The 23,843-nt window shown below is 56.4% G+C and overlaps 2 protein-coding genes across 2 annotated transcripts in view; both read right to left on the reverse strand.

Moving 5' to 3' along the window:
• Window positions 1–928: 928 nt before the first annotated feature.
• On the reverse strand, window positions 929–7,674 carry SPAG7 (sperm associated antigen 7). The gene is made up of 7 exons (XM_033170518.1): window positions 7,526–7,674; window positions 6,030–6,097; window positions 5,835–5,923; window positions 4,809–4,893; window positions 4,596–4,685; window positions 2,799–2,955; window positions 929–1,334 (listed from the first exon to the last, which is right to left on the reverse strand). The coding sequence occupies exons 1-7, from the start codon at window positions 7,611–7,613 to the stop codon at window positions 1,048–1,050; spliced, it is 864 nt and encodes a 287-aa protein (XP_033026409.1). The 5' UTR covers window positions 7,614–7,674; the 3' UTR covers window positions 929–1,047.
• Window positions 7,675–9,973: 2,299 nt separating this feature from the next.
• Window positions 9,974–23,843, reverse strand: part of LRCH4 (leucine rich repeats and calponin homology domain containing 4) — a 51,267-nt gene continuing 37,397 nt past the window's right edge. Inside the window, 18 exon segments of the mRNA XM_033170253.1 lie at window positions 9,974–10,130; window positions 12,799–12,876; window positions 13,784–13,827; window positions 13,830–13,920; window positions 14,822–14,928; window positions 15,649–15,756; window positions 16,312–16,360; window positions 17,653–17,713; window positions 18,595–18,729; window positions 19,739–19,815; window positions 20,390–20,511; window positions 20,647–20,734; window positions 21,277–21,350; window positions 21,353–21,372; window positions 21,583–21,701; window positions 22,003–22,139; window positions 22,287–22,392; window positions 23,500–23,626. Of these exon segments, the coding sequence (XP_033026144.1) occupies window positions 10,008–10,130; window positions 12,799–12,876; window positions 13,784–13,827; window positions 13,830–13,920; window positions 14,822–14,928; window positions 15,649–15,756; window positions 16,312–16,360; window positions 17,653–17,713; window positions 18,595–18,729; window positions 19,739–19,815; window positions 20,390–20,511; window positions 20,647–20,734; window positions 21,277–21,350; window positions 21,353–21,372; window positions 21,583–21,701; window positions 22,003–22,139; window positions 22,287–22,392; window positions 23,500–23,626 (1,666 nt within the window). The 3' untranslated portion in view covers window positions 9,974–10,007.

Here is a 23,843-nt window from a genome sequence, read left to right on the forward strand (position 1 = left end):
AGCCCTGAGTTCGAATGGCGGTATACACTTTTAAGCGCTATTTATCTCCCCGCTAAACTCCCCCCCCCCAACGTCAAAGCTCTATGGGGCTGTGAAGTTCTCGCTCTCGACGCGGAGAAAAGGCAGACGAGATAGCATCCAAACAAGCATTTAATGTCGTCCACACACATATACGGCCCTCTGCCCAAACACCGATGGCGTCTCCCCGGCTCCAACATCCACACGGCCAGGCCCCCTTGGGAGCCTGTGACGCGTGGGAGCAGGGTGTGTGTGTGTGCAATGGGGGCATCGTCTCCCCATAGGCAGGAAGGCAGGCAGACAGAATTCTTTAAATATTTACACACTGAATTAAAAACTCCAGACCTGGCAGGGACGTTGGGAGAAGAGCAAAAGGGAGGCAGTTGTGTTTCGGCCTCGCACCCGAAGACAGAAGGGACCCCCCCCCCGTCAAATGCAGCAGGGATCCCTCCCTGCAATGCACACAGGGGGCAGACAGGCCCCTTTGCCCTCCCACCCCACAGCGGGGTAAGGGGGGGCTCCACTGTGCTGCTCCCCGTTAAGGTCGTCCGCCAGGAGTCAGTTGGCCGCCCCAAGAGGAAGGAAGGAAGGAAGGAAGCGGAGGAGCAGCAGCGGCACCTGCTGGAGGAACGTGGCGCTGCAACTCAGTTGCTCCCCCTGGTGGGGCGTAGGGAGTACTGCAGCTCAGAGGGGGGGCCCTCTCTGGTGATGGAGTGGTACTGCAGTGGTAATAAAAATTGGGGTGGGGGAGTTTTAAGATGGGGAGAGGTAAAGGTGGGGGGGCTTTAATGCAAGGGGGGACCACACTATAGGGTTAAAAGGGGCAACTTAAGTTGTGGAGGTCTGAACAGCACACAAAAAGGGAAGTGTGGGGGTTTTTTTTGGGGGGGGGGTATATTGCTACACCATCTCGGCCCCTTTTCTCACACGCAGAAGATAAAAACTTGTACAAACCCCCTCCTCCTCGCCCGCCAGCATGCTAACGCCACCCTAGCTAGGGGTCAACTACTCAAAACGGCTGGGGTACACCTAGGGAGGAGGGGGAGGGATGTTTTGTGGGGGTCCCCCTCCTAATCCGCTCTGGGGAGCCCCCAGGTGGGTTCCACAGAAGTAGCAGCAGCAGCAGCTCCGGAGGCGAGTCCCTGAAATCACCGACGGGAGCAAGCCCAGCCACTGCCGGCGGCCCCGATCCCTACGGCTGCTGGCGGGCGGAGCGGGGCCCTCGTCCTCAGTCTGGCGGAGGCGCTGCTTCTTGGCCCGGATCTCGTTCATGGCCTCCTCGATGGAGCGCGTGTCTCTCTTGTTGGCGACGGGAACTGCGAGGGGAGAAGGATGGGGGGGGGGAAACGGGACTATGTCAATAATCTGCCAGCCTGGCAAAGATCGACCTCTGAGAAAGGACTCTGCATTTTCTGTTTTTATTTAGGTGGCCCTTTTATGTCTTGTATTAAAAAAGGTGGAGAATCGCCCAGCCCAACCACGAAGGCCCATTCAGCCCACTCCGAAGACACAGGAGCCTCCCAGAGCAGGCATTGAGGAGGGAGAGAGCCTTCCTGGTGTTCTGGACTACATCTCCCAGAAGCCCTGCTGCCCTGGGACTGATGGGAGATGTAGTCTGAAACACCCGAAGGCACACCATGTTCTCAACGTCTGCTCCAAAGCTCCGTCTACGATGCTTTCCCCTCCTCTTGCCATGGTTTAAGAGTCCCATCGACCCCGGAATTGTGTTCATCACAGTGGCCAACCTGGTGCCCCCAAAGGGAAACCCGCAAGCAGGATCCGAGTGCAGAGCAGAACTCTCTCCTCCTGTTGGTTCCCAGCATCCCTGCCTCTGGCCATGGATACAGAGAAATAGTTATTGCAGCCGGCAGCCATCAGTAGCCCTCTCTTCCTGCATTTTATTTGATTAATCCTCTTTGAAAGCTATCCAAGCTGGGGAGTTCCACAGTTCACTGTGTGCTGTGTAAATACATTATTCCTTTTTTCTTCTATCATCATCATTATTATTATTATTTCATAATATGTTTACTGCCCCATATCTGTAGATCTCAGGGCGGTTCTATATTCCCACCCCCCTAATTCCCCCCACTCCCCGCTTTGCTGGTTTTCCTATCACAAATCCGTATCCTTATTTTTTGGTTGTTACAAGGAATATTCAAACGGTGGATTCAAACTACAAGAAAGAAGATTCCACCTAAACATTAGGAAGAACTTCCTGACAGTGAGAGCTGTTGGACAGTGGAATTTGCTGCCCAGGAGTGTGGTGGAGTCTCCTTCTTTGGAGGTCTTTAAGCGGAGGCTTGACAGCCATCTGTCAGGAATGCTTTGATGGTGTTTCCTGCTTGGCAGGGGGTTGGACTGGATGGCCTTGTGGTCTCTTCCAACTCTAGGATTCTAGGATTCTATGATTCTATATAGCTCAGCTGACCAGAAGACGGTGCCGTTAATCCCAAGCTCGCATCTTGGGCCCCCTTACAAGACAGCTGCCTTCGAGGGGGCTGGACTCGATGACCCTTGGGGGTCCCTTCCGACTCTACGATTCAGAGGAAACCAAGGAAGAAGGAAGCTGCGCTCTGAAACGGGGGGCGGCCGGAGATTGTTTCGTTTCCAGCGAGCGCCGTGGACCTAAGGATTCTTGAGGGACAGCACCCTGCGCACAGCTGGGATCGCGCCCTGGAAGGGCAAGGGCCCAGTCCAGGCTGCTCTTGCTGCGCGGTGTCCCTCTGGGCCCGTGGGAGCCAACCAGAAGAGTCAAACCCACCCACCCCCGGCCGACTCACCGCAGCCGTAGGCCTTGTTGGCCTCCATGGTGTGGGCTGCGTCCTTGGCGGCCACCTTCCCAATCAGGTGGCTGTACTTGTCCTTGTAGTCGGTGTTGGGGTTGACCACGGTGGGGCCTTTCAGGGCTTCCTCCTCCGCCTCCCGCTGAGCCAGTTCCTGCGAGGCAGAAGCCATGAAGGATCGAGAGACAGACACCCACCTGCCCACCCCACCCCACGGTGCTTGGAGGGGGCACGCACTCTGTCCCCGTAGCCCAATTGCTGGGGCTGCGTGGCGCGTTTGTCACAGCGGCTGTTTCATCCTGCGCCTCTCCACCTTTCTTTTTTCCATGCATTAATTCATGTGCTGCCCTTCCTCCCAGGGAGGATTCCGCTATGAAAACACAAACACGCACGACGTTTTCACCTGGGGAACCGCCCTGAGATCTTTGGATGGAGGTTGGCACATCAATTGGCCTGGTTAAAGAGGAACATTTCCGCCTGGCGCCTCAAGGTGCATAATGAAGGTGCCAGGTGGACCTCCCTGGGGAGAGCATCCCTCAAAATGGGGCGCCACTGCAGAAAAGGCCCCGTTCTCTTGTTGCCACCCTCCAGACATAACGAAGAACCTACGACATCGCCTCATAAACACCTCACAAACCCAGTTTCGGATTTTTCCACAAATCAGCACGCTCCTCAGACCTTATGTAGCCAAGCCCAATACCACAAACAGCATACAGAGAAATCAAAGAGGCTGGTTCGATGGGGAATGCAAGGATGCAAAGTGAAATCTGCTAAGGGCTATTAGAATCTATTGGAACAGGGAGCCAGTGCAGTCGGGCCAGGGTCGGTGTCACAGGATCAAACCCTCTTGCCCCGGTGAGCAGCCTGGCTGCAAATCCTGCAGCAGCTGAAGTTTCTGAGCCGTCTTCAGAGGCAGCCCCACATATGTAATCTACCTAGAGGTTACCAGAGCATAGGCAGAAGTTAGGCTGCCCCTGTCCAGTTAGGGGCACAGCTGGGCCACCAGCCGAAGCTGAGGGAAGGCACTCCAAGTCTCCTGAGTCTCGAGCAACAGCAATGGATCCAGAAGTATCCCAAAGCTAGGCCACCGTTGAGCTCAGTACTGTCTACACTGACTGGCAGCAGTGGCTCTCTGGGAGGCCTACGCGGAGATGCCACTGGGACTGCATTTCTGCATGGAAGACGGACGCTCTCCGTGTCTCCCATTCCCTCCCTCGCCAAACAGAGGCGCAGGAGTCCCGCCGCAGAGCGCAGGGGCCCGAGAGGGCTTCTGGACGCGCTCTAGCCTGCCACTGCACGCTGCAGCCCGGCGGCCTGTCCTTCCCCTCAGGGGAATGCTAAAATGCTGCAGACCAGAAAAAGGGGAGGACAGTCCACCTGCCGCTGCTGCCAGGAGAGGCAGAGAAAGGGCAGGGAGTCCCTTGGGAGATGCGCTGGCTGCTGGGCCTGGTGCTGGACATCCCAGGAAAGGAAAGGAGAGTGCAGGAGGAATCCTTAAACAAAGAGCATCTCTCTCTCTCTCTCTCTCCCCCCCCCTCACAGAGACCCACGATAAGAAACCCACAAGCAGGATCAAAGCATTCAGAACAACCCTCTCCCATCCTATGTATTCCCAGAAACCAGTATTTGGAACCACCGCTGCCTCCAGATCCAAGTTTCTAATGTTCTTATGTTTTGGGGTGTCTATCTCTGGTTCCGCAGTTCACAAATGCTCCGAGGAGCACCCTGGGGTGGCACTGCAATTCTTGCCTGGCAGGACCAATCCTGTTCCCCATTTAGAGGAAAGCTGCCCACCTTCAGCCGGCGTTTCTCCTCGGCCTGCTGGGGGTCCCACTCCTCTCCGCGGCGGTAGGCGTCCAGCTCTTCGTCCGAGGGGGCAAATTCCTGAAAGAGAGGCGGGTGGGGCGGTCAGAATGGGAACATGGACTCTCCAGGGGGCGGAGAGAGGAATGGGCGACCCCCAACGGGTGAAACAGGGACGGGCAGCGCGACGGATTTCCCACTTGCCTTCTTGAAAATCATGACGTATCGGGAATCCTCGTCGTCACCAAAGGAGAAGGAGGTGAGGCCTGCGACCTCTACCACGTCGTGCCTAGAATGGGAATCAGAGAATTGCACAGTTGGGAGGGACGCCGAGGGTCATCTAGTCCAACCCCCTGCAAGGCAGGAATCACAGCTAAAGCATCCCAGACGGAGGGCGACCTGCCCTCTGTTTAAAAGCCTCCAACAAAGGGGAGGGCAACACCTTCTGAGAAAGCCTCTTCCGCTGTCAAAGGGCTCTTGCACTCAGAAAGTTCTTCCTGAGGTTTAGTCAGAATCTCCTTTCTTGTCACGGGTTCAAGTCATACTCTCCGGAGCAGGAGAAAACAAGGTTGCTTCATCTTCCTTGTGACAGCCCTTGAGGTATTTGAAAATGGCCATCACATCTCCTGTCCTTCTCCAGGCTAAACACCCCCAACTCCTTCAACTGTCCCTCACAAGGCTTGTCTTCCAGACTCTTGAACCTCTCGCTCAAACCTCCTCTGCAAACATTCCAGCTTCTCAACATCCTTCTTAAATTGTGGTGCCCAGAACTGGACATAGGATTCCAGTTGTGGTCTGACCCAAGGCAGCAGAGAGGGGTGATATGATATCCCTTGATCTGGACACTAGACTTCTAGTTGCCGCAGCCCAGAACGGCATTAGCTTTTTTTGCTGCCGCATCACACTGTGGGCTCTCGTTCAGCGTGTGATCCACCAAGACCCCCAGATCCTTTTCACATGTACTGCTAATAAGCAGGTGCCCCCCCAGCCTGTATTTGTGCATCTTCTTCTTCCTGCCTAAGTGGAGAACCTGACATTTGCCTCTATTAAAATTTATTTTCCTAGCTCGCACCCAGTCCTTCAATCTGTTCAGGCCGCCTTGAAGTCGGAAACCCAGCCAAGGTCAGGTTTGCTTCACCTGGAGGCTGGATTTCACCCGCCCAGCTGCAACGGCACCTTTCCCCCCCCTCCCCTCCCCACCCCCCCCGCCCCCCACCCCAGTGGACTCACAGAATACTGCGCTCAATCTTGTTCATGGGCCGGAACTTCTTCTTGGTCTGGCTGCTGTCTTGGATGAAATCGGAGACCTCCTTCTCCATCTGTGGGGCAGGGGAAGAGAAAGGAAGCTGTGAGCAGGAGAAGAGGAAGCCAAGGTGGTCTGCACGTTGGGGACTCATGACCTGGGGGGGGGGGGCCGGGACGCACCCGCTTCCTGAACTCGATTTTCTGCTTCTTCTCTTGTTCCTGAAGTTTCTTCAGCTGTGCTGTTTGCTCTGGGGAAGGGAGAGAGAGAGAGAGAAAGGGGGGAGAGTCAGAAAAGGGTGTTTGAGTGGCTTGGGGGATCCTAGCAAGAGATCTCTTGCTCCTGGTTCCAACCTGGGTCACCGACGGCAGCCTGGGAGCCAGATCTCAACTCACTCAGGGGCAGGGACCTGCGTCCAGCCCCGTGGTTCCCAAAAGTTATTAACAGTTAATGGCCTTTTAGGCTTCTTCCACATGAATAGGAGTTCACTTTTCGAATAATAAGGATTATATGTCACAAGAGGAGGCATCAGGATTTTAGAGATGCTTAGGTGGGGCATGGCCCAAAAAAGATTGGGAACCACTGGTCTAGCCGCTTGCTAACTGAGAAGCCGTAGACCTTCCAGCTCTACAGAATGAGCTCAATTCTACAGAAGGAAATGGGGAGGAGAGTCCCGCTGGATCAGGCCCACCAGGTCCAGTATCCTGCTCTCATGGCGGCTGACCAGATGCTCCGACCATAGAAGCCCTAAAGCAGGGCAGGGGTAATGCTACCCCCAACTGTAGAGGGAGGCCTAGGAGCCCTTGAAATCCTTCCCCCTCATTCCTTCTCATCTTCTTTGAAGGCCGTCCCTGACTCCAGTGGGAGGGAGTTCCACAGTTTCTCTGTGCTTCGTGAAGACGGATTTTCTTTCCTCTGTCCCGAATCTCCCAACATTATTCAGCTTCCTTGGGTGCCCGCGAGTTCCCGTGTTAGCAGGGAGGGAGAAAACCTTCCCTCTCTCTGTCCCTCTTCTCCGTGCCCCTCGGTAACTTTCTAAACGCCTATCATGTCGCCTCTCACTTGCCTTTTCTCCAAACCCCAAATGTATCATCCACTCTTGCAAAATTTTTATCCACAAAGCGCACTTTATAATCTCAAAATAGAGGGCAAAAACATTTGTAACACACAACTCGAAACAAAGGTATCTAAAATACAAAACGAAACACGATAAACACGGCCAGAGAAGCACAAGATCTCCAATGTGTTTCCCCCTTTTTCATTTCCCCCTTTGGGGTCCCTGGTCAGCCTCTTCGAGGTCAGGGGGCCGGACTAGGGAGAGCCCCTTTCGGCCTCATCCAGCTGCAGGGCTCTCCTTCTGCTGCTGGGCTCCCATCAGCATCCAGCCCGGGGGGGGAAGCCAGGGGGCAGCTGGGATCCAGCCTCCTCCTCCTCCTCGGAAGGAAGGGCGGGCCTTGCAGGGATGGAAGGGGTCATGGGGGTCATCTAGCCCCTCCCGGCGCCCCCCGGGTCTCGCTCTCGCCCCCGGAGCTTCGCAGGCTCCCTTGGGCCTCGTCTCGTGGAGCCTCCAGGAGGGGAGGCAGTCTACCTGCGAGGGCAGGCGGCGCTTGTCCCGCCCCCCCCACTCCTAGGTTCCCCCCCTCCCGGACTCCTGGGTCCCCACCCCTGCCTTCCTCACCCTTGGCCCGCTTCGCCTCTCGGTCGCCCAGCGCCGGCGGCGGCTCCATGGTGCTCAGGATGGAGCCCAACAGGTCCAGCTCCGCCATCTTGGCCGCCCGCCGGGAAGCCCCGCCCACCAGAACGAGCGCGGCGACGTCACGGCGCCTCGGCCTCGCAGGGGCTGCCGGGAAAGTGGGCGTGGCGAGGCGCGCGTGACACCAGAAGGGAGCGCCTTAAAGGGGAAGGAAATTCCACCGCCCTGTTGGAGGAGGGGCGGGGTCTCCCGCTAGCCACGCCCCTTCGGAAGGGCGAGGTCTCTGCCCCGACCGGTCTGCATTGGGGAAAGAGCTCCTTCCAGCCAGGGAGAGGCAGCGTGGCGCAGTGGTTAGAGCGCGGAAAGGCGGGCGAGATCAGGGCCCAATCCACCCGCTCAGCCCGCGGCCCTCCTCGCTGGGGGTTGCGAAGGTTCAGTGGGGAGTGGAAGACCCCCCCCCCGTGTTTCCCGGCCAGCGAGGCGCCTTAATAGGCAGGCAGCGATAACCCACCCACCCCCTTTGGAGGGCTTCCGTGTAGACGAGTCCTTGGTGGGCGACGAGCCTCGAAAGCCGCGCCCCACCCGCGCTAGGAAGCTTCTGGGTCCCGGGTGCTGGGGAGCCACCGACCTGGGCGGCTTTGAAAGGGGGCTGGACGAGGCAGGATAGCTCAGTGGGGGAGCGAGAGACTCTCGATCTCAGGGTCGGGGGTTCCAGCCCCATCGGTTAAAAAAAAACTCTGCCTTGCAGGGGGTTGGACTAGATGACCCTCCGGTCCCCTCCAATTCTATGGTGCTAGGGCATATTGGTGGAGAAGATGGCCATTGGTGGCTCCTCGCTCGACCTACACGTTCAGAGGCAGTTATGCTCCTGAATCTTAGGTGCCGGAAACCACAGGAGGGGAGAGGGGCTCTTGTAGTCAGATCCAGCTTGCAGGCTTCCCCTCTGGGGCATCTGGCTGGCCATGGGGGAGACCAGGAGCCTTGTGTGATGTTGGTGGACCACATCCCCTTGCCCGCTGCCACGCTCTGGGAGGGCACCAAGCCAGGGGAGGCTGGGTAGTGCATTTCAGGGGCTGCCATAGTGTGGGCTGCAGCCAAACCGCTTTCCCCAAAGCTGCACAGAACCCACGCCGCCATGGGGGTGCTAAGACCTAGCAGAGGGGACGTGTGCCATGAGACGGGCAGTATCTGCTTAAGGCTAGCTTGACCAGCCCCCTTGAAGCCCCACCACCCTCAAGAAAACCCCACTCGCTTGCAGGGCTATGTACATTTACTGTGGAGTCAACTCCACCGAGCGAATTCCCCTGTGGAAGATGGCGGGGGGCTTTCCTTGGGGTATTTGCTCGACCCCCGTGGCCGTTCAGTGCTGGGCACTTGGACTGACCCAGGTGCAGCAGTGGGCTCTTCTCCTGCAGGGTGTGAGGAACCTTTGGCGCCTGGGCTGCGGCTGAACTACAGTTCCCACCCACCCATACAAATGCGGCAGCCATGCTGGGAAGGAAGTGCAAGGGGGGGGAGAGGGTGGCTCTTAATGCTCCAGTCCTGCCTCTGGGCTTCCCAGAAGCGGCCCCTGGTTGTCCCTTGTGAGAGCAGGAGGGGGGACTCCACAAGCTCTTCTCCTGCTGATGCCGAGCTCCTCCAGATGTCCTTTGGTTAGAAGGAAAGCTTCCACCCCACCCCACCCTCCAATCGGACAGGGGTGTTCTCCGGACTTCTGGCTGACATGCAATCGCCCATTCAGACATGCAGCCGCTCAGAGGTTTGGATCTTTGGAGATGGAACAGAAAGCCCTGTGGAGAAGCACTGGAGGTCTCACCATGCAAGGGAAGTGGGAGGGACTCCCTCGGACGCTGGTGGACCCTTGGAGGTTTTTAAGCAGAGGTTGGATGGCCACCTGTGAAGGACGCTGCAATTGGGATTCCCGCATTGCAGGGGGTTGGGCTGGATGACCCTCGGGGGTCCCTTCCAACTCCACGGTTCTTTTTCCGTGGAAGGAAACAAACCTGGGCTGGGAGTGAAGGAGGGCTGAGTGCTGAGAGTGGTTGGAAGTTTTTAAGAAGAGGTCAGGCCTCCCTGCCCTGTATTTCATAATCCCCCCAAGGACGGCCCAGGGCCGATAGAACAGGCCGATAGAACAACTGAGGCAGCAGCTTATTTAAATGCAACCTCACAGACGTGCACAAATGCAAAAAACACATAAATGTTCTTGTTAAATTTGGAGAGAAGCTTTCCCATCCATGGGAGGAGAGCATGGACAGAGGCGTCTTGTCCCCTTGCCCCTTTCGAAGGAGGAGTCCGTTTCCCTGTGGGGGAAGCGTCTGGCTCCTCTGGCTTGGTCCCGACGAAGATCCCTGAGCGATTACACCGTGGAGATTACACCATTCTGCACCGCCGCCCTGAGGAGGTGTCGGCTGAGCGCAGGCCCTGCTGCTGTCCAGTCCGCCTAGGCCACCCTGTCCGGTGCCACCTAGGTCTTCTGGCGCCCCGGAGGTGGGGCAGCGCAGCCCGTTGCCAGCAGAGTCCGAACCGTCTTGGCCACGCGGGGCAGACCCTCCTCTTCCAGCACGTGGTGGGGGGAGCAGAGAGACTCCTGAGGGGTGGGGGGGCACGGGAGGGGGGGCAGAAGTTAGCAAAGGGGGGCAGGGGGGCGGGCACCCAGGCAGGCACCCTTACTGGACACAGGAGATGGTGGGAAAGTGTTCCTGCACAGACAAGGTGTATATATGCGCACACCTGAGGTCAGGATTGCAAAAGCAAACTCCCTCCCACCACCCCTGGCGGTTACAGGAAGAGAAAAAATACAAAGACAACCGAGAAGGCGAAGGAGGCCGAAAGGAAGAGACGCCACGAAGAGGCTGCTGCTGCTGCCGTCCTTTGGGGGGGAAATGAATTCATTTTTTGGTATTTTACAATGTACAGAAATCGAGGCGGAGAGGAACAAAACGCAGGAGCTGCCCTCGAGAAGGAGCGCAAGGAAAAAGCAAGAGGAACGCAAACGCAGAATGTACAGCAGTCCTTTTTTCAGTGGGGTAGGGGAACCGTGAAAAGTGGGGGGGGGGACAACAAGAACCCCAAAGCCCTTGAAAAAGATTTTTGCCCCCCCCCTCAAGGAGGGGGGCAGGCAATCGATGAAGAGCACCAAATATTTACAATTCTGTACATGCTTAAAAAGACAAAAAACCTTTTCTTTACATTACAGTATTCCATAATCATCTTCTCTTCAATATATATATATATATTTATATATTATATAAAATATATATGTATAATTTAATATATTTAAGGCAGCGGAGATGGGGAGCGAGACTAGAAGGGGCTGGAATTGGACTGCAGCCGTCCCTAGAAAGAGGAGCCGCTTTTGCCCTGAATTAAGGAGATTCCTGTCCCCACCCCCCACCGACTTGGGGGTGCACCGTGCCAGAGAGATTATGGGGTGGAACACGGCAATGCCTCCCATCTCTCCCTCCTTCCGTGGACCTTCGGAAATTGCACGTTTGGATTAAAGGCAGGAGTTCGAGTCCAGCATCGGATGCCCCTGGGAAGCCTCCTGGGTGCCACCAAAAGGGAAGAGGTCCACAACAGGCTTGAGAGGGGGCAAGGGCATTTGAGGAGGTAGGGGGCTTTAGCCCCAAACCAAGGGAGGTCTCGGGGCCTGCGTGCCAGGGGAGTTTGAGCTGCACACTTTGGGGTGCGAAACAGCCCCCCCCCCAAAAAATCCTGCAAAGGTTTCCCAGCGCAGGGGATCGGGCAGAAACTCTGGGGTAGGGGGTGACATTTGCTTTAGGAACACCCTGCCGTTTCCAATCAAAAGCACAGCCTGCTAGGGCTCCCTTGCCGCATGCACGCAGCTCCCCACTGCAGGCACTCGTGAATTAGTGCAACGCAGTTTTAAGTGCACATGAACCGAGGGGCGGAGGAGGCTGGCGGCTTCTCCTCCCGGCGAAAAGACGGCACCCAAAACACCTTTCGCTAGGGGAACAAGGCACAGAGGATTCCGGGGTGCTGGCAGGGGACTCACCCCCCCCCCTTGGGCCTGGCAGAGGGACTAATTCTGACTGGGGAAGGGAGAGCTCTTATTAAGGGGGGGGGAATTGCAGGGATTGCTGGCCTCAGAAAAAAAGGTTTTCGCCTGTGTCCCGCTTCAACTGCACTGCTGACACCCCGACTTCCACCCCTGTGCAAATAATGCAGCTGGGGAGTGTGGGGCGTGCGCCCTGACCCATGTCTGTCCTGGAGAACCTCTTCCTGCCCGGTGGGGGTGGCCAGGGACACCCCCCCCCCCCGCTCAGCAGCCGCAGAGGTTGCGATAGGCGAAGTAGAGGAGCAGCATGAGGACGACATAGAAGACGCCAAAGCCAGCCAGGTGCTCGGAGAGGGCGGGCGGGGCGAGGGGCCTCCCCACCCCGGGGTGCAGGGTGGCGGCGACGGCAGCGGCGGCGGCAGCAGGGCCTCGAGGAGGCGGAGCAAGCCGCGGACGTTGCCTTGCAGGAGGGCGGCCACGTCGGAGGCGGAGCAGAGAGAGACCTGTGGCAGAGGGGAGAAACAGGACACACACAAAAAAACACGCTGGTAGCACACGGAGGCACACGCACGGAGGAAGGGCCTGCGGGTGGGGAGGGAGGGGGCTCAAAGTCTGCAGAGAAGGGCAGCCGGACCGGAAACCGGGCCTTATTTGGCCAACTGCCCCCTTGAGATTCCTGCATTGCGGGGGGTTGGGCTGGATGACCCTCGGGGGTCCCTTTCCAGCTCTACCATTCTATGATCCTGTGGGTGGTGGAGCCAGGTGGCTTTCTGCTGCCCAGAGGGCAGGAGCTGAACCCACGGCTTGAAACGGCAAAGGAGGAGATCCATTCCAATGTCGGAAATAACGTTCTGACGGCAAAGAGCTGTTTGAGAGTGGAACCGTTTCCCTCGGAAACTGGCGGGCTCTCCTTCCTAGAAGGTGTTTTCAGCAGGGGTTGGGTGGCCGCCGGAGCCAGGGCTTCTCCAGCTGTGTTTCCTGCACTGCGGGGGGTTGGGCTGGATGACCCCCGGGGGTCCCTTCCAACTCTACGGTTCTAAGTTGTACTGGGGGGGAGTCGGTGGGGGCCGTGTGTGAGCAGGAATGGAAAGGGAGTGTGTGCGTGTTTGTTGTGTAAAAACAGGGCATGGGGGCCATTTCTCAAAGGAGGGTCTTCCTGTCCCCCCCCCCATCCTCCCTCCCCAGCAGGCACAAGCAGCAGCACGCAAACAAGGCCCCCGCAGAAGCCCAACCTCACCTCCGGGAGCCCCATCTGGCGGCAGGCGGCCAAGAAGCTGTCCACGTTCTTCCGGCTTTTGATGGCGTTCAGCTTTGGCTGTTTCGAGAGGGAGCGAGAGAGCAGGTCAACCCAGCAAAGCCCAAGGGGAAGAAGGCTACCCGCTTGGCATGCAGAAGGTCCCGGCCTCAATCGACCCCCGGGATGGCCTGGCCGGGATTCTTCTCTGCCTAAAGTCCTGGGCAACCACGGCTGCCGGCCAGTGCAGGCCGTACTGAGCTGGTTGAAGCTTCCCGGACCCCTCGGGCTGGGCAGACGTGGTCTAGCTGCCCCTGGGGTGGGAGCATTATCTAGTGGGGAGCTCAGAGGCAAGGGGGGTGACAGGAGGCAACCGTGACCCAGTGCCCATCCATTTTGTTGAATTAATCCAACTTAAATATTGAATTTTGACTCAGCAGCAATTGCTACCGTTTTGAATTCTATTGTTAATGGCGGGTCGTACAAACAAAACCGCTATTCTAAATTATGTCCTTCGTGGGGGAGGGCTTGAGTTTATGGGCCCAAGGTCTTCCTGGTTTCTGATTCTTCCGGCCATTTTTGCCATTTGCCATCAGGAGCACGAAATGTTAATAAGGAATGGGGAAAAATTATAACTAATCTTAAGGACCATTGTAAACAGTTATAAAGTAGGATTGGAATAACCCTTGTAGTTTAATGGTGAATTCTGGATATAATGGGGATGTAAAAGATTTGATTATGAAAGATGCAGGAAGGAAATGTTTAATAGTAGGACCCACAAAGGAGAGGAGAGAAGTCTGAGAGATCCTTTGGAATCTTGCTTTTATGCGATTGTAAAACTCTAATTTGAAAAACCAAATAAATTTATATATAAAAAAGAGTTTATGGGTCCAAGGAGGCAGCTTGGGAGGCCCTGTCCTGTCAGGAGCACGGGGGACGTTCTTGTGGACTTGGGGGTGTGGCAGGCTCCCCGACCCCAAAGGCTCACCACAGCCGGGGAGGGCACGTGGATGAAGGGCACAGCCCGAGGGCCAGGTGGTTCACCAGCTGGCAGAGGACCACCCCGTTGGCCAGCGCCTCGCCCAAGTCTTCGGCCAGAGTGACGTTCAGCTGGGACTCGATGGCCTGCAGGGAGGAAGGGGAGAGAGGAGCAGTCAGCAAGGGGGGGGGGGAGAAGAGGCCAAGGATTGAGGGGTCCCTGGGCGTGAACCTCAGCGTCCTCCGGAGCTGTGCGTCACTAATGCCGGTCATCTCTTATCGGGAGAGGCTAAGAACTTACAAAGGGCCCTGCTGGATCAGACTCAGCATCCGAAGAACGGCAGAACGTAAGGCGAGCCGGCTGGATCAGGCCCCTGGGGGCTCATGGAGTCCAGCCCCCTGTTCTCACGGTGGCCAGCCAGATTCCTCCATGGGGAACCCGCAGGCAGGATCCGAGCACAAGAGGAACGCATCGCTGCCTCTGACTGGAGAGGGCAGAGCCGAGCCACAGCGTCCCTCCGTCGCTGCTCCCTCAAGGCATCCCCGCTTACTCCACCTTCAGCCGCCTTCTGCAATGTTTAACAGGCAGCTAGCTCCCCATGGACACGCTCCAAGGCACCTTGCATTTCGCTGAAATCACCTATCTTTGAATCACCATCGAAAAAGCCAACACCCTGTGCTGTCTTGCCCCTTTTAGAGATGTTTTCTGCTCACTCCTGAGCTGGGCACGATTCGAACGCGCCTAAAACGGTTTGCTGCCTGCATTTCTGAACGTTTCGCCTGATGTATTAACAAAGGTTTTAAACTGCTTGGACATTTTCTCCCGTAAGAATATAAAACGGCATAGGAGTGCTTTTTCTCTTGTTTTTATTCTGCATTGTACTTTTTTATTGCACTTCTGTGTTGTGAGACCCCTGAGAGCTACGGGGACAGGGCGGTATCCCTATAGAGCCCACCGTAATCCTAATGCGAGGTTCTGTTTACTGTTGAGCCGCAAGGAGACGTGCCCCTTGGAAGCTCCTTCCTCCCGGCTCTTGGGGGTCCGTACCTTGCGCAGTTGAGCCGCGTGCTCCCTCTCGTCCTGGGCCTGCGATCCGGCACGCAGCCTCCGCTGGTTCCTGAGCTCAGAAGGGGAGAGGTCTGGCGAGAAGGAACCTGGGGAGGAAGGGGGGGGGGGAAGCTCATGCAGAAGGGCCCAAGTTACATCCACATTGTGCCCCTCGCAGCTTCTGCCCTGTGCGGGTGCTGCCTCTTGAAATTAATGGGGGGCCCCCTTGAGGGCTGGATGGATGTGGGGGTTACTCCAAAGCAGGCAGCAGGGTACCAGAAGCAGTAGAGCCAGTGTGGTGCGGTGATTAGAGGGTTCAATCAGGACCTGGGTTCAAATGCTCCCACTGGGCTGTGAAGCTCACTGGGCGTGACCCAGTCAGCCTCGCCTCCCCTATAGGGTTGTCGCGGGGATAAAAATTGGGGGGACGGCAAGCTGTGCCACCTTGAGCTCCTCAGAGGAAAGGGCGGGGTGGAAATGCAACGAGTAAACTGTCATAAACCTGGGGCCCTTCGCTCCCAAAGAAACAAGGGCAGCTCACGGTCTGCCACAGCCCCACTTCGTTGGCGAGAATTGATGCTGTCAGCGACACAAGTGGGGTTCTGAACCTGCCATGGACGGTGTTGGTGGAGGGTGGGCCCCTGGGACTGCACTGACCCCAATCCCAAGCCCCGTTTGGCTGCGTCAGGAGGCCAAACCCTTTGGGGCGAGGGGGGAGATGCGCGAGGGCGACTGCGCCACCACTCTAGCCGCAGAGGGCCAGTAGCCCCGCTGCCCAACGGAGGGGGCGCTTCCCCACAGAGGCTTCTCCCCTTTCCCCTACTCACCGGAGCCCCGCTGCATGTTGTTCCGGGAGGAAGAGCGGAAAAGGAAGCTGGAAGGCTTCTGCACGGAGCCGGGCTCCCGGGACGAGGGGTAGGCAGGGTGAACGGGATCTGGAAAGGAGGCAGAGGATGAGGAAGAGGGGGGCGAGCTGGGGGGTTTGCACTGGAGGAGAAGGAGATGGCAGGGAGCAAAAGGACCCCTTGACTCCACAGAGGAGACCAGCCTCCCCAACCTCAGTCCTGTGACACACACACACACACACACACACCACCCTCCTCTTGAGGAAAGGGGTCAGTGCAGAATGCTGCAGCCCGATTGCTGACTGGAGCAAGGCCTTGTCTGGTGCATGCAACAACCATGAAGCGGAACGGAAGGCGAGAGAGAGGCAGGGCGCCACACAGGGGGACTCTGAAATCCGAAAGCCCAAAATCCACCCCTGGAGTTTAGACAAGCCTTCCCGGATGTTAAGAAAGTCGACGAGAGTTTCAATTTGTTTTTAGTCTAGCACTATTTTAACTTGAACGACGGCTGTTGATTTTTTCATTGCAAACGACTTTGAGGCTTTTGCTTCTTACCAGATTTTATGAAATAAGTAAATGCTTCCCCCTCTGCTCGCCAGGAGACTCACCTGTGCCCCACCCCAACCCAGATTAGGAGGGACTCACCTGCAGAGTGCAGAGTTTGCCTGGGGGAGCCAGACAGCTGCTCTGGTCCCTAAAAGAGAGATGGGGGGAAAGGGGGCACCGTTACTCGGATTCTAATAATAATAATAATATAATAATAATAATAATAATAATAATAATATAATTTATTATTTATACCCCCCATCTGGCTGGGTTTCCCCAAGCACTTTGGGCGGTTTCCAACAGAATATTAAAAACAACACAGCATCCAACATTTAAAACTTCCCTAATCAGGGCCGCCTTCAGTTGTCTTTTAAAAGTAGAATAGTTGCTTATTGCCTTGACATCTGGTGGGAGGCATTCCACGGGGCGGGTGCCACCACCGAGAAGGCCCTCTGCCTGGTTCCCTTTAACCTCACTTCTCGCAGTGAGGAACTGCCAGAAGGCCCTCAGAGCTGGACCTCAGTGTCCGGGCTGAACGATGGGGGTGGAGACGCTCCTTCAGGTCTACTGGTCTTTGAGGCCGTTTAGGGCTTTCAAGGTCAGCACCAACCCTTTGAATTGTGCTCGGAAACGGACTGGGAGCCAATGTAGCTCTCTCAGGACCGGTGTTATGTGGTCTCGGCGGCTGCTCCCAGTCCCCAGTCTAGCTGCCGCATTCTGGATTAAGTGCAGTTTCCGAGTCACCTTCCAAGGTAGCCCCACAGAGAGCGCATTGCAGTAGTCCAAGCAGGAGATAACCAGAGCATGTGCCACTCTGGGAAGATAAAACCAAGCCCTTCTTCATGCAGTGCATAGTTACACTGTGAAACTCCCTCCCTGGAGGCAGGGATGGCCACCAACTTGGATGCCTTTCTAAGAGGATTAGACCAGTTCATGGAGGAGCAGCGGGCTATTGAGGGCTCCTAGCCTCAGTGGCTATGGTTTGCCTCCACAGTTAGAGGTGGCGATGCTTCTGAATGCCCGTTTCTGGAACATCCCGGGGGGAGAGGGCTCTTGTGCTCGGATCCAGCTTGCGGGTTTCCAGCAGGCACCTGGTCGGCCTCTGTGAGAAGAGATGCTGGGCTAGACGGGCCCCTTTGGCCTGATCCAGCAGCACAGCTGTTCTTATGGAGCCTCAGGTCTGGGGCAGTCTACCTAGAGTCCTAGGTCCTTAGGGGCAATCGGCCACTGTGAGAACAGGATGTTGGACTACTAGGGAGGGGAAGACGGCTGAGCGATGCGGCTCAAGTTGCACAGCAGAGGCCAGGCCTCCTATCTGGCAGGGAGCCTTCATTGTGACGCCACGAGAAGAGCACCTGAAATGTTCTGAAAGGAAAGCAGACACGGGGGGGGACATGCCCCCCTCTCTTTCTCTTTCTCTCTCTGTTCATCCATCCTTACCTGGCTCCGATGCTTCAGCTGGGAGAGGCTGCTGCTGCTGCTGCTGCTGCTTTCTGCCAGGCTGCCGTGGGGGGAGAAAAGGAACCCGGAGTCAAGGAGAGAGAGAGAGGCTGGACCCGTCTAGCTGGTGTCCTGGGTGGCGGGGCTGCATCACCCAGACCCCCCCCTCTCCCACAGCCATGCTGGCGTAGCGTTTTACAGGGTCGGACCCCGGGAGGCCCGGGTTCAAATCCACCCAATCGGCCGTGAAGCCAGCCACCCCCACCTCCCAGCCTAATCTACCCCGTAGGGTCGTTGTGGGGATTAAAGGAGGAGGAGAACAACAACAACACAGACCACCTTGAGCTCCTGGGCTATCAATGCAATAAATGAAACGGAAACGAAATACAGCGGGACCTCGGTTGTCGGACGCGATCCGTTCCGGAAGACCGTTTCGACTTCCGAAACATCCGACAACCGAGGGCGCAAAGGGCGGTTGGCAAAGTCAATGGAGAAAAATGAAAAACACGCCCAGGAAGCCGTTCGACTCCCGAGGTGCGTTCGAAATCGGAAGCAATTACTTCCGGGGTTTCCGGCGTTCGGCTTCCGAGACGCTTCGAAAACCGTAGAAACAACCGCCGGCTTCTGGGTCTTAAGACGGGAGTCCCATCTTATTTATTTAACGAAGAGAGCGATAGCAGCCGCAGCATGAAGCGGGCAGAGGATTGGGCTGAGGAGGCCTGGATTCAAGTCCTCCCTCTGGCAGGCACGGGTGTGTGTGTGTGTGCGTGGCTTTTAAGGGTGCCTCCTTCCGCAAGGGTTAAGCGGTGTCTGCTCCTAACTTCTCGTGTCTTTATGGCATGGTTTACTTGCTGCATTTTTTTAAATGATAGGGTGGTATGCAAACCCGTTATAGACAAGCAGAAGGGCCAGCCCCCCCCCCCGACCCCTCCCGGCCGTTACCTCTCCCTCCTCTCGGCCCCCTGGCTCCACAGCGGTCGCTGCTGCATCTGCTGGCGCTCCCTCTCCTGCCACAGCTGCAGGATCTCCGGGCGACGGCGCTCCTCCCCAAAGGGCTCTGGCCTGGGCAGGCTGGCCCTGGAGGAGAGGGGAAGCAAGAGGCAGGGGTGTCACAGCGCGGAGACCGTGGAGGGGCAACCGGCACCCACACAAAGGCATGGGGGCCCTGCCCATCACTGGCTGCCCGCCTGGCCCCCTGCAAAAGTTCTGGTGTGCGGCCGCTAGAATGTTAATTGGACAACATTGGAAAGGGGAAGAGGTTCCATAATTACGGGAATGGCACTTAAGATTGGTCGAGTTTATGAATTTGGCAAGAATGACAGCAGCTATTAGAAATTTCAAACCAAAAGTGACAGGAGAATGGAAATACGTAGAAGAATATATGAAAAAGGAGGAGTTGAAACAAAATTGCTGATCTGTTTGGAATGATTCACCCACAGGAGTTAAGAAAATGTAGATATAAATAATAGTATCTGGATATAAGCTCGATTGGGAAAAATAAAACAAACAGCGTTGACTGGAATATCTGTAAGGAACACGAAGTAGAACTTTAGGAAGTCTTTAATTTATATCTTTAACTTTTATCTCTAATCTATCTATTATTATTTGTAACTTTTTTCTTTTTTTAACTGGATGTGAGCTGTTGTGTGTAACTTACCTTTTTCTTTTGCTTTTTTCTTAGCTTTTTTCTTAGTTTTCTTTTTTTGTAATTCTTTAAGTTCAATGTAACACTGTATGATTTGTGTATGTAACTTTTACCTTTTGTTCTTTTTGTATTTTTTTTTAGTTTGAATGCAATATTGTATGAATATTGGATTTTATTTTTAAACATATTTCAATAAAATTGTTTTTAAAACTAAACAGCAAGTGGCCTCAAATCCCAGAGAGCATGTGGAGTTTGGGCCATTACTGGCAGCCACGAGGGATTTGAGGACCCCACACCCCCAAGCTCAGGATTGAGTATGGGGCAAAGGCACCCTGGGAGGAAGGGCTGGAGGAGACGGAAAGGAGACTCCGCAGGGACGCTCTGCTCCACGAGATCCCACCCGCCCGCAAAGGGAGCTGGCCGCAAGGTGGCGCCACACACCTGCCGGTCGGGCCCTGCTCCGCAAGTCCTGTTTTCTGGAGGGAAGTAGAGGAGCTCTTCCTGGGCTTCTGGAAGTCCTAGAAGAGGCCAAGAGGGCGGGAAGAGAGGAAAGTGTGAGCAAATAAAGGGGGGAGGGGAGGGATTTGCTGGTTGAAGCTGCAACGTGACAGCTCAGAAAATTATGCCCGGGAAGAGAAAGCGGATAGGGAAAAGCTTTCATCCCTCTCTTGTGACGCCAGAACTCGTCCCGCGAAGCGGAGCGTTGGAGGATTTGGGAAAGAGAAAACAAAGTCCGTTTTTCACAGCTGAACTGTGGAACTCCCTCCGGCAGAACACAAAGACGAGAAGGTGGTCAGGACCTCTTCCTTTTGGCAGTCCAACCCTCTTGCACGCCCCCCCCCCGGTGATAATCTTGTTCAAGCAAAACAAGATGATTCGGAAGCTTTTGCCCCCAGCCCACCCCCCCCCAGCACCCAAACGCCACACGCTGCCCGCCCAGGACCCCAAAGTCGTTCCTCCGCTTGTGGAGAGTGCAACAGGCCTCGCCATCCTCGGACTCTATCCCTGCCCTCCCTTCCAACTCTCCCAGCAGGACATGGGAAAATCCGGCCCCGGGAGGTCTGCCAGTAGGAGGGCAAGCTCCATTCTCACCTCGGTGGGTGCCGTCCCCAGAGAGGCGCTCTCTGGCTTCCCCACGGAGACCTCGTCCTCCTCTTCCTCCCCATTGACGCTGCTGTCGATGTAGTCGATCTGCTCCAGATCAGCGGCATCCACTGTGTGGAACAGAGGAAGGAAGGAAGGGAGGAAGCAGGTTAGGGCTCAGGGCTCCCTCTTTTTCTCCCTCCGGGCCCAGTCAGGTCTTGCTGTTAGCAACACCCACACCCCCCCCCATTTGCCTGGCTCCTCACCTGTCCCATTGCGCTTCTCCCTCAGCTGCTTGGGGTCTCTGGCCAGCTCAGCAATGCGGAAGGAGAGGTCCGAAAACTCATCTGTGGACTGAGAAGCAGGGAGAATGGGGGACGGTGAAGGAGAAGAGAGAAACAGCAAATGACGGGTGGTAAGGGCCGTCCGACAGCTGAACGGACTCCTTTGCTGGAGGCTTTTAAGCAGAGGTGGCACGGCCACCTGGCAGCGATTCTTGAGCAGCGATTCCTGCACTGCAGGGGGCTGGACTAGATAACCCATGGGGGTCCCTTCCATCTTAATGATGCTTGAATTCTATGGCCCTGGAAGGTGGTGGGCTCTCCTTCGCATTTTAAGCAGAGTTTGGATAGCCTTCTGTCAGGGGTTACTGAGCTGTGATCATTGGCCGCCTGTCAGGCATGATGGAGCCACTGCAGGGGGCTGGACTAGATGAGCCTCGGGGGACCCTTTCCGGCCCTGCAATCCTATAACGCTGTGACTAGGATGGAACCCAACCGGCCAGAGGCTCACGTCACACCCCGCTGGCTGGAGGGCCCCCTGCAAAGCCCCTCCCTCTCTCCCCTTCGTAACTGTAAAAAACATCCCCGCAAGCACATTCGGAAAGCGTTCCGCACCTCGTTCCCCGACCACCGCTTGCTCCCGCTGTCGACGCTGTTGAAGCCCGAGTCGAGGCCGCCGTACTGCCGCACGGGTAGAAATCGTCCGGGAGGCTGGGGGAGCAGACACAGAAACAAGCCTCTTGGAAACTATGCTCTTCTGGCTCCACTCCGGCGGCCAAAGCAGCTCCAGAGCCCCCTCCTCCCCGGTGCAGCCTCTCTCCTCCCCCTCCTGGCCCCAGACACGCTGCTCTTTCCCATGGGGTGGAAGCAGCAATAGCAGCTTAGCAGAGCCTCCCAGGACCCCCCCCCTGCCCGCCTTACCACGTCCCGAAGCCGGCGGGGCGGGCTCCTTGTGCGAACTCTGCCAGGTCCGGCCGCGCCTTGCTGCAGGCCTCAATGTTGAGGTATTTGAAGATGTGGATTTTGCCTTTCGAGCAGATCTGCGGGGAGAACGGAGGCGCCGGGTCACAGGGTGGCGGCGGCTCCCGAAAAACGAAGGCCGCCTGCTCCTTTCGGCAAGGAGGAAGTGCAACAAGTGGCCGGATCGCGCCTGCCTTCCCTGCCAGCCTGCTACGCCCTAGCCCCGGGCCCCACTGAGAGCCCTGGCCCCTGCTCTGCCTTCTCCTAAGGGCAGGATAAATGGAAAGGGTGGGGTGTGTTTGGGGAGAACCACAGGCCAGCTCCGCCCTTCCTTCCAAGCAATCTCTGCTCTCAGCCACCCACCCCCTGCTTCCCTGTTACCTGCGCAGGTGGGAACTGCAAAGGGTTGTTCTCCAGCAGGATGGACTGCAGGTGCCGCAGGTGGCGGTAGCAGGTGGGAATGCGGACAACGCGGTTGCAGGAGAAGTCCAGCCGCACCAGGGGCAGCTCCGCCAGCTCTGAAATGGGGAGGGGCAAAGCACAGGGTCCATGAGCAAGGGGAAGCAGGGCAGGGAGGGCTCCCCCCATTGCCCGTTTAGAAGCAGGGGATCTGCCAGTGCCCAGATGGCGGCAGCAAAGGAGGGAGGCTTTGGGCAGCCACTGACCTTCAGGCAGGATGGCGATTTGGTTCCTCCGGACGTTGAGGTCCCGAAGAGACTCCAGGCCGCCCACACTCGCCGGCAGGGACTGCAGCTCATTGCTGCTGACGTCCTGAAGCAGAAAAGAAGATTTGGGAAAAGGCCACAGGTGAGCTGAGCCCCATCCCAGTGGGGGGGGGAGGGAGAGCCCTGGAGGCAGGGAGAGAGCCTGAGAGGTCCCAGTACTAAGACTGCTATGGAGACATCTCACATGGGGCAGGAGAGAAAGCTTATTTATTTCATAAAATTTACATACTAGTAATTTCATTTTATTTTTAAAAAACCCAACCACCCACCAACTCAAAGCAGTTTACCAAAAAGATAAAACAATAAATTAAAAGGACATAGGTTGTCTAATGGCTGATGGGCTGGGTACAGAGGAGGGTTTTTGCCTGGCACCTAAATACATGCAATGGTAGTGCCAGGCGAGCCTCTCTGGGGAGGGCATTCCACAAATGGGGAGCCACGACAGAAAAGGCCCCGTTCTTGTGTTGTCTTGGTATGTTTGAATGGGCAGAGAGGCCCCCCCCCCCACAATTCTACCTAGGCGTCTTCAAGGTGATTTGGGGTGAGAGAGGGATCCAAGCAGGTTGTCTGCAGGGGGTTGTCCTAGCAGATTGAAGCATGTGATGGTTGTGTGTGTTGGGTGGTGGTGGTCCTGCCGCCTTTTGGGTTCAGGGCGGGGGGGCCTTGGGGATCCCTCCCACCCCTCACCCTCCATGTGGCTTCTGGCCTGTCCCCTTATGAGGAACGGCTTAGGGAGCTGGGTATGTTTAGCCTGGAGAAGAGAAGGTTAAGGGGTGATATGATAGCCATGTTCAAATATATCAAAGGATGTCATATAGAGGAGGGTGAAAGGTTGTTTTCTGCTGCTCCAGAGAAGCGGACACTGGGCAATGGATTCAAACTACAAGAAAGAAGATTCCACCTAAACATTAGGAAGAACTTCCTGACAGTGAGAGCTGTTCGGCAGTGGCATTTGCTGCCAAGGAGTGTGGTGGAGTCTCCTTCTTTGGAGGTCTTGAAGCGGAGGCTTGACAGCCGTCTGTCAGGAATGCTTTGATGGTGTTTCCTGCTTGGCAGGGGGTTGGACTGGATGGCCCTTGGGGTCTCTTCCAACTCTAGGATTCTAGGATTCTATGAATTCCACACACACACACACCCGGCGTTGCCGACTCACCAGTTGGCGGAGGGTGCTGAGGGTGCCAATGTCATCGGGCAGGGAGACCAGCTTGTTGTTGCTGGCGATGAGGACCTTGAGGGGCAGCAGGCTGAGGCAGGAGGGCAGGGAAGAGAGCTGGTTCCGGCTGCAGGGAAGAAGACAACAGTGGAGGAGGAGGAGGAGGAAATCTGGCTTCCCAAATATCAGGGGAGACCGGCAAAGCAGTATGGGTGGGGGGGGATTGAGGAAGCGAGCGGGGGCACTTATTCCACCTCGTCTTATCTATTTCCCGACTTCCACCCCGAGGTCCCACGGCAGGTTGCATCATTAGCAGCAATTTGAAAAGATGCGAAACGGCATTG

The sequence above is a fragment of the Lacerta agilis genome, chromosome 14 (assembly GCF_009819535.1).
Source record: "Lacerta agilis isolate rLacAgi1 chromosome 14, rLacAgi1.pri, whole genome shotgun sequence".
Taxonomy (NCBI): Eukaryota; Metazoa; Chordata; class Lepidosauria; order Squamata; family Lacertidae; genus Lacerta; species Lacerta agilis.

Coding starts and splice junctions, on each gene's coding strand:
- SPAG7 (XM_033170518.1), bottom strand. CDS start 7,613: ATGGCGGAGCTGGACCTGTTGGGCTCCATCCTGAGCACCATGGAGCCG. Junction 6,098..7,525: donor AGAGGCGAAGCGGGCCAAGG/GTGAGGAAGGCA, acceptor TCCCTTCCCCAG/AGCAAACAGCACAGCTGAAG. Junction 4,894..5,834: donor AAGATTGAGCGCAGTATTCT/GTGAGTCCACTG, acceptor TTCCCATTCTAG/GCACGACGTGGTAGAGGTCG.